Source organism: Diadema setosum, chromosome 5, assembly GCF_964275005.1.
Source record: "Diadema setosum chromosome 5, eeDiaSeto1, whole genome shotgun sequence".
Taxonomy (NCBI): domain Eukaryota; kingdom Metazoa; phylum Echinodermata; class Echinoidea; order Diadematoida; family Diadematidae; genus Diadema; species Diadema setosum.
In genome coordinates, this window is record NC_092689.1 from 37,644,967 (window position 1) to 37,654,860 (window position 9,894).

The 9,894-nt window shown below is 39.4% G+C and overlaps 1 protein-coding gene across 1 annotated transcript; it reads right to left on the bottom strand.

The window, feature by feature from the left end:
- Positions 1-4,501: 4,501 nt before the first annotated feature.
- On the bottom strand, positions 4,502-9,000 carry LOC140228893 (patched domain-containing protein 3-like). The gene is made up of 3 exons (XM_072309162.1): positions 8,001-9,000; positions 5,512-7,143; positions 4,502-4,587 (listed from the first exon to the last, which is right to left on the bottom strand). Exons 1-3 carry the CDS (start codon positions 8,998-9,000, stop codon positions 4,502-4,504), a joined length of 2,718 nt encoding a protein of 905 aa, XP_072165263.1.
- Positions 9,001-9,894: the final 894 nt, after the last annotated feature.

Consider the following 9,894-nt stretch of genomic DNA (forward strand, 5'->3'; position numbering starts at 1 on the left):
TAAAAGGTTAGCTCACGTCACCATTCATTGGCACAGTGCAGTGTTTTCATACGTAAGACTGTACGTTGTGCTATCTACACACTCTTGTCCGGAGCTGCAGTGCCGCACCACGGTACAACGTTGTTGTCCATTGGTTCATCATTCAATCATGCCAACGTTGACGGCGGTGGGTACCCCATGGCAAAAATTCGTCAACAGTTACCGTACTTATCTTCCTTCACTCTCCTTTCTGTCAAACTTGCAAATAAGTCTCGATGTCCTCAGTCCTCAGTTTTTGTCGGAAAAAACATTTACGGGGCCGGTAAATTGTCGAACGTATTCAACGTAAAGATCAATGAGTCTTGCAGCCACTTCCGACGTATACGAACGTCTGATAAAACCTATGAAGTTATCGACCATCTTTTGCATTTGATCACACTCACCCGTGTAAAATTCGCGTGGTTGGGCTGCATTGATCATCCAGCTTCCATGGGCCGAGAAACCCTATGGGCGCTCGCACGGGAACTGCGGACCACTATGGTACCTTTGAATAGACAAACTTCTATCGAATTCGGATGTTCAGACTTCGGAAATGGACTATGATTGGCACACTTAACGTTGTCATGGTGATTTAATACACGTATGTTGGTGATAATTATTGATTGTATGAATTTAAAATGAGACGTGCACCATAGTTCTAATGATGTATTTTCATTACAACATTAATGATTTAGACCAGAATATTTCTTCATGCGTCCTGAATATCTCGGACACCAATGGTAGACTGGATTCACTGATACAGAGCTACCAAGTCTCACGCATTCTGCGTGAGACTCAAGCATTTAGGGTCTGTCTCACGATCTCACGCATGGCACCCATTTTTCTCAAGCATCGGGTGAAGTCTGCAACTTGGGTCAAGAATAAGGAGCATAGCTCAAAGGATTAAAGTGATAGTTGCAATTGAAGGTATGTTTCCCTTTTTTCTTTCAAAATAAGTAAATAATAGTCACTAAAGTATGCACCAGATCGCATCGTTAAGAACTAATAATTAAAAAAAGCTCCCTACCATGGGAGGGGGGACACCCTCCTTGTTCGCGCGCGCATGCGCGCGAGCGCCGAGTCATGAAAATCTCACTCATAAAAAATTCTTGAACTTGGCATCTGTCTGCTGATAATAAACGCACAAACAAGAAAGAAAAAACACATTAAACAAACACAAAACACGCACAACTGTAGAATATAAATGTAATGTGAGTCATGAACCACCGTATTTATCTAGAACGTAGACGCAAGATAATATACACATATTACTGAAGAAAAGAACGGTCCACCAATTTCGATGTAAAAAAAAAAAAAGTCAATTACCAAAAATGAATGAGAGGAGTAATGATGATGCGACTATCCTTTTTTTATATCGACTTCTACCACTGATGTATAATAATAGTAATCATGATTATGATAACAGTGATAATGATAGCAATAACAATAGCAATAATTACAAAAATAGCACCTGGTTGGCCCTATATTATAATGATCAAGACAACACTCAAAGTTATCAGTGCTATGATATTAATAATTGTTATACTTATATTATTCCATTATCATGATTATTAACATCATCGTTATCCCTATCACTACATCTCTTATTTCTACCATAATACCCCTCAACATTAATTTCATAACATCAGTGGAAGCATTATCATAATAATTATCATGCTATTCACTTTGTCATCGTCGCAATCGTCATCAGTTTCATGTCATCAATTACCGTAGCAGATAGGCTGCTCTCTCTGCATGATAGTTAGCATAAAAACTGGGGAAATCGTCGTAATTGCAGTTTATTGCAGTTAACGTTACCTCTTAGTAGTCCTTCCTTCATTCATCCTTTCCTTCCCTTCCTTTTCCCTCTAACCTCCCCTTCCCATTGTTTCTTGTTGCTTGTCTTTACGTCTTTGTTTACAATGAGCGTCTTGTGCCTGTGTTTGTGCTTTTGTTATTTTGAACATTATTTTCACATGAATGTATATATAGTTATATATATATATATATATATATATATATATATATATATATATATATATACTCAATATACTCATTCTTTATTTTCACATGAATAATGTATATATACTCAATAAACTCATTCTTATTGGCGAAATAATGCATTACTAGTTTATTTCTTGATTCTTCGTTTTATATATATATATATATATATATATATATATATATATATACATGTATATATATAATATTGTTGTAAAACATTGTTCTTTTCTCTCTTGCAACTTGTATCAACATTGTATTTCATTTGAATTGGATCGAACTGAACGTGTATATTATATAATATCAACCAAACGGATCAATCACAAAAGCAAACACACCATAATCAATATATATGCAACAAAGAGTAGTTTATTATGCCCCATAACAAGGACTGTTGACCCAAACACTTTATACCACAAATAAGCATTCACCTGAGAGTTGCGAGAGTTAAATTTTAATACATGAATGTTCGTATAGTTATTATACATATAAACTTGTTGAGATTTCACGTATTGGCTCCACGAAGAAATGAAGAAACAAACTGGTAATGCATTTTTGGCCAAAAAAGCATGAGTTTATTCGACTCAAATTTTCGGCGTCCTACGGCGTCCTATACGCCTTCTTCAGGAGTCTTGACACTGACGGTATCAAAACAAAGCAAAACAAAAATTTAACACGTGTTCAATTTTTGCTTTGTTGTGAAAATTTGAGTCGAATAAACTCATGCTTTATTGGCCAAAAATGCATTACCAGTTTGTTTCTTCATAGTATATATAATCCTTTTTTTTTTTCCGCAGGCTGACACAAAGAATAAAACAAACTCATCAGTATGCCCCCCCCCAAAAAAAACAACAACAACAACAACAAAAAACAACAACAACAAACTACATAATATAAAAATCTGCAACTGATCTAGATCAACGTCGATGTATTGCAGGGCAATATTTGTGAATCAATATTGCAATATAACAACTCGACGCAAGAAGTATAATGACAAATCAATTGTCTTCCCCATCGATAAGCAAAAAGACTGAGTGTAAATATAGACATGAGTTGATTTTTCATTAATTTTGATGATGGCAATACGTATATACTACTATGATATAGACATATTATGAAAGTAATCTTCAATATATATTTCATTTCTGTTTAAATTCAAGCACAATGGGGTTTGAGTGAGTTAGCACACACATAGGGACTATAGTCACTTCAGATTACATATAAATTACAGCTCTTCATGAGTCACATGCCTCGTTTCGTGAAAAAAAAAATCTATAAGACTCTTGTAATGTTGAAAGAGAGTCAGAGGGAGACAAAGAAAGAGAATGGGTTTGAAATTCTCGTCATTATAGGTTAAATGATGGATATTTTGTCATACCGTTATAATGGAGATGAGCAATCAATCAATATAGGCGTATATATATATATAATAATATATATATATATATATAATATGTATTACATATTATATCTACTATATATATCATATATCGTATATCATATAATATGGCATTAAAAAAAAAAAAACAACTACCGTGCCATTTCTTTTGGAAATTTTGCCTGATCTACAAACAAAATCCTTCAATTTCAGCCTATACCCATTAAATTGAAATTCTAGATCAGCTTCTTCATTAAATCGCTAGACGGAATCTGGACAACCATGTAGCCGTATACCCGCATGACTAACAAGCGAGTTTTTATTATGGGATATTGTGTTCAAATTCACTGAAGTTTCTGCTGACTATTTATACCTATATAGTAAAATAGATTAGGTATGGTCTGTGCGTCCATATTTGTTTTCTTTGTAAATCAATCTTTATACACTGAATTCGACTTGCGTACACGTCATGATAGATGTTGTAAGCCACAAACAAACCTACTATCAGCAAACATTTCGACCTCGGAATATCGCCTCGAAATATTGTAAAAATAACCGCAAACTTCTCTTCCTCAAACCCGTCAGCAGTATTATACTCGTTTCCATGTTGTGTGCTTTACATGCTTAGACTTGAAATGGCAACATTGCAATAACAGAGTATATAAGCCAGGCCACTGAACCTTGTCATTGTATATAATGTTTCGAGATGTCATTTGGCGGCCTCTGCATACATGGGATTGTGTGTGAGGAAATCTTTTGCTTCATACAGTGTAGCCTACTCCCGCGTCATAATGAAGTTGTCGGGACTGATGGTTTTCTTTCGGTATATCGCAGTTTTATTATAACCGAATGGTAAAGTAAAGAAAGATGCTGTAGATGATTATTTTAGAACCTAAATTTGTATTTCTTTGTAACGAGAATTTTGTTATAACTGTGTTCGTTATAACGGGAGTGTACTGTGTAGCCAAAGACAGAGCAAACGCATCCTGATCATACTGGTAAACGTTGACAGCACCATAGGCTGTGTATTTTACTCTTTAAAAACACAAACAAGCAAACAAACAAACAAAACAAACAAAAAGAACAATCATTATTTCATGTTTCTCAGTTCTCAGCTGTCCCGTCTTCCCCCGTAAACCCCGCGTTCTGTTGACCCTCGCGTTTGGAGATCGTATAGATGTTTGATATATCTGCAAGGAAACGAAGATGAGCAAAAATTTAGTACGAAAAAGAAAACAGTGTGAAGATGAATTTCGATTGAAAAGCTGTGATTACATACGGCTTATATGGCATGAAGACAGATAGTGAGAATTTGATAAGGGACATTGGACTGAAGAAAATACATGGTTAATTTCAAGCTTATCGCTTACAATGGTGGTCTCCTGCATTCAATGATCTCTGTTATTTACTGAAAAATATTGTATATTTTATTTTATGTTTTTGTGTATGTACACTGCTCAATGCAATCACCTATTTGTGTATCTATTTGTGTATAATGTGATTTATTTCACTGCACTTGCTATTCTTTGTCATGGTACTTTTTGAAATTTGTATTTAAATTGTATTTAATTGAATGCAGAAATAAAACAAATCAAATCAAATCAAATCAAATAAAGAAGGAAAGAAAGATAAAAAAGAGGAAACAATAGGCAGTGGTATAAAAGGAGAAGGAGTAAGAAGATATTATGGGAATTCAGTATATCAGTAATGACGATTGAGAAGACATTTCCACTTTTTTATTTCTGAGTGTTTCGGAGTGTCATACATTATCATACTGTATCGAATAAAGTGTTTCATGATAATTTCGACTTTGGATATTTTTATCATTGTCACCAACTAATCACTTTGCACAATGTCTATGATGTCACTCTTTTGTTTTGTCTCTTTTTTTTTTTCGTTTCTCATGTCTTTTGCATTCTGTGGGCTAGCTCAAGAGAAAACTTGGTTTTGTGGGTGACCAGTAAATACAACACACAAAATCTAATGGCATACAGGCATGTTATAGGGCTTTTGCAACTTGTCAGTTCTAGTCAGTCTTAATTACATTTTAACCAATTTATGTCAGGTGATTATGTGGAATGAGTTTCCGTGATAAACCGTAGCAGCTATCTCACCGAATTGCTTTTTCGGGTCTTCCTTTTCAAGAGGGTCGAGTCGAATGCGCCCTCCGAAACATGAGAGAAGCACCGGTAGGAAGACCAGACTATGAAGCATCCCAAACATCATCACCATGCTCATGATCTTGAAGAAGGCGCGAAACACGTAGCTTGATGACCAATTGAGCACAACGATGGCAATGATAGTGGATAGCGCCCCCTGCAGGATGGGCATGCCCAAGGAGTACAGCCCCATGACGGCGCGTTGCTCGGCTGTCGACAACCTCTTCGCCGCGTGTCTCCCGGGAGAGCTCTCTTTGCCACCAATGAAAGCATACGTGATGTGGGCTGAGAAGTCCACGCTGAAGCCGATGCAGAGGATGATGTTGATCATGGAGATGCCGTCGAGATGCACGTCCCACAGCGACATATAGCCGATGATCCCGACCTGGATGGAGACGATGCTGAGCGCGACCACCAGGGAGCAGAGAGGATGCGGAATAAAAACGAGCGCAACGAGGAACATGCTGCCGATGGCAATTGAGATATTCTGGATGGTGAGGTCGCGCACACGCACGAACTGCTCGTAGACGATGAAGTACGGGGAGAACGGGGTTAGTGTCAGTTCTGATTCTTCCGATTTCTTCCGTACCTCGGCCATCATGCGGATTTGCTGGTTAGTTGTAATCAAACTGTCTGCAAGAAGTATGAAACGAGAGCTTTCTATTTCAGTCCTGTTTGACCCATCAGCGAAAACGATATCTTCAGTGTATCTACTGAAGCGGGGATGTTCAAGAAAGTCCCCTGCGAGTGTGGACATGAAGAATTCTTTCGAGACATTGCTGGGAACTTTCGCCGCTCTAAGATAGCGCAGGTAATCCCGAAGCCAGAACTCTGTGTACTGGGATGAATGGAAGTAATCACTACTTTCGAAGTTTGTGACAATATTTTCTAACATCCTCTGCACACTTGGGTTGCTATACTCTATTTTTTCTCGAATGGCAACCGAGACAGGTGGGCCGTAATGTAAAAAATACTCGGTCCGCGTTTCAAAAAAATTGAAAGCTGGAGAGCCTTCTCTCGCTAGTAATTTTAGTTCCAGTCCTTCCGTCACCATGAGGCATCCATATATTGCACCTCCTATGTACACACAAAAGACAATCAGTGTAAAGATTTTGGCCACTGGCGTCATCAACGCTGGTCCGTAGTAGTCCCTGAAGAATCGCATCAGACCGGTCTCACAAGATCCCTTTGATTTCAATTTGCGATCCTCGGCAGTTAATCCACCGGCACAGAACAGTCTATAAATGAATGACTGATCTTTCCTTTTGGGAAGTACTCTTTTAAAAGTTAGACAGTGAGCACTGGCTGCTTCTCTGTGGCCACCATACACCATGCAGGCACCGAAGAAGGTGATTTGGAAGAGGTAGTCGAAGAGGACGGCGACTCCCGTGTAGAAGCAGAAGACGCGCACGGCGGGGAGTGGAGAGATGGCGCCAAACCCGAAGGCCATGGCGTCAGTGAGGGTGGTGATGGTGATCGAGATTGCTGCCTCCGAGTACGTCTTACCCAGTCGTTCCTCTACGGAGTCACACGGGTTGGTCTTCCGCCAATGTGCAATCATGATGAACATGTCATCAAGTCCAATACCTGCAGTGGGGGGGGGGGGGGAGGGGTCGCAAAGACCAGGGAGAAAGATGACTATAAGGTCTTGTGTTAGTATTAGTTTTGTTTCGTACACAGATAGAGACGTGAAATGCCATGAAGGAAACATCAAAGTACAGCATGACAGACTCTGGACTCAAATAAAGGTTCTGAATCCGAATTTTGATGGTGCTTATGTAATTTCGACAAGATGTCTGATCTACTTTGGTCCCCTATGACCAAGGTGTACAAATTGGAACGCATGCAGTATTGGGCTATATAATGTAGTGTTAAGGCCCTTAAGCGAGGATTATCCTGGGTAGATTAGATCACACTTATTGGTAACACCAAATTTAGGTGTGAAGTAATTTGTTGTGTAAATTATAGAGGTCTGAACAGTGAAGAACTTATACTTTGTCATTCTATATGTAAGCATAAAATCAATTGCATGCATAATGTATGAAAACATTACAGCCTATAATGAATATCAAAACATTACAAGCATTGTAAGCATCGTAGGTACAAATGTTCCAACTCCCAAACGCCTCAAAAATCTTTAACTAAATCTTTATCAAGATGTATCAAAGATTATCATTGAAACAAAATACATATAACGAAGGGGAAACAGTAAAAACAAACAAACAAACAAACAAACAAACAAACAAACATTATTTTGAAACTTTGTCGTTCTCCTCCCATTCATTTTTGTTGGTGTTTTCAAACAAGAGAGTCTTCTCGTTTCAAAGCACGCCACATACGCCCACACGCGGACGCACAAGCAAGTACAAACACACACCACACACGATACATACGAACATGTTTGATCAGCAAGATACAAAATTGTGTTTAAACTTCTCCCTAACCGAGGATGAGAAATGGCATGGATAATGCAACTATGTTGAAGTTGACCCCTGCAAAGGACAAGAGGCCCAAGGTGGCTGCCACGGCCAGAGATGCCGAGACGATCCCCATGACGCCCAGCACAGACTTGCTGAACACCCAGTCAGCCATGGCGCAAGACAAGACAGAGAAGGTGCACAAAAGCACCGCGGCGATCGCAGCAAGGGGGGAAACCTCGTCGGTGGCGAACACGAGCTCTTTGTCCAGCGTGGTGGACACGGCGTACGAAACGGAAATGACGTCAGACCGGAAGTCATCTGCATACTGAGAGAACATCTCCTCCCACTCGATGCCAAGTGCCTGGAATTCTGGAGTTGTCTTAAGCAAGTATAATGTAGCAAAGAGCCCGGCTCTTTCCACCGTTGTCGCGGGGTTTCCAGCGAGCTTCACGTCTCCCAGAGTACCGCCAAGGAAAATTACATCCGTGTCAGGCAGGTGAACAAACGGATATGTGAGGGTTCTTGATCCCACGAGACTAGCATTGTACTTGAATAATGTGAACAGAGGACTCGATTGACATGTTTCCAAATGAGAGGCACAAATGTTACCATAATGATGCGAAATGCCACGAGGGTCTTCCACGGTCAATGCTTGCACTCCATGATCAAAACGTAATATTTCTGACACTGCTTCTTCTGTTAGAATGTTACCACCAACAAGGGGCTTGATGATAACTCTCGCTCCAAGATCTTCCGAACCATTTCCCCGACTCTGCCAGTAATTGTTGTAATCGACTGGAAAGACATCGTAGAAAAACGGAGCGTCTTTTCGAGCTTGACTCGCATCGGGCGAGAATAGAAAGACGATATCCGTTTCTATCTGCAGGAATATAATTCCGACAGCCAGGCCTGCTGCTATGATCATGGGTCCCAAGAAGAACACCAACGGATGCCGTGCAACCAATTTGCCGTAACTGTAAAAGACTCTCGAAAGAACTCGGTCGATGCAGTTGCAGGATGTCATGGTGCGCTTCTTGCAGACGACAGACTTCACAATGATACGTTCGTGACGGTAAATACTGCTATCTAAGCTCGACTGCAAAATGAAAGTACCGATGTATTTACTCATCGCAACATAAAACACATTTTAACAGAACTGTTTTCGCCGATTCCGCTTGGCTTATATGGAGAAAGTTATTGATAACCACTCTAAATACATGCGCCACGCATGCAGCTGGCATAATAACACATTAACTTATTCTGTGGGCAAACGTACACATTTACTTATTCTGTGGGCAAACGATGTAGATTCCTTCTTGAGATGTCCCTCTTCTTTATTAGCTCTCCACGCGTCAGTGCCCATCCATAGAAACATTCGTTTCGACTCGTTTCTGTCTTCTTCGCTTGAAGGAAGCTTACGTCTGCAAACGCCGACCAAGTATGGAAATAATGCTATCGATTTCATTCACGCGGTCATCAGCACAATATGGTTCTACTGAGAAAAAAAAAAAGATAAGATCAATGACTGAACATTAAGAGGTCCCTGCAATCCCAATTTATTTTGACCTCTATTGATGCCATTGGTCTCTCAATAACCCAATCACTACACTTCATGAAAATATGCATCTTTTTTTTTTCTGCACCCTGTTAAGCCCCACCTCGATAATATCCTCCAGGTTATTTTTTTTTTTTCACATTCCAGCGTGAAATCACTCCCATATGATTATGTACCTTACCACTTATTGCTAAATATTGCCAAATTATTTGAAAAATTCGTCAGAAACACTTGGATAAAAGAAAAGAAGAAAAACCAAACAAACACGTGATGTTGTTGCAAGTGTAGGTAGTAATAGGAATGAATGGTAAGGAACATTAATGTGTCTATCTTTCATTTCAAGTGTTACGGGAGGATGACGTC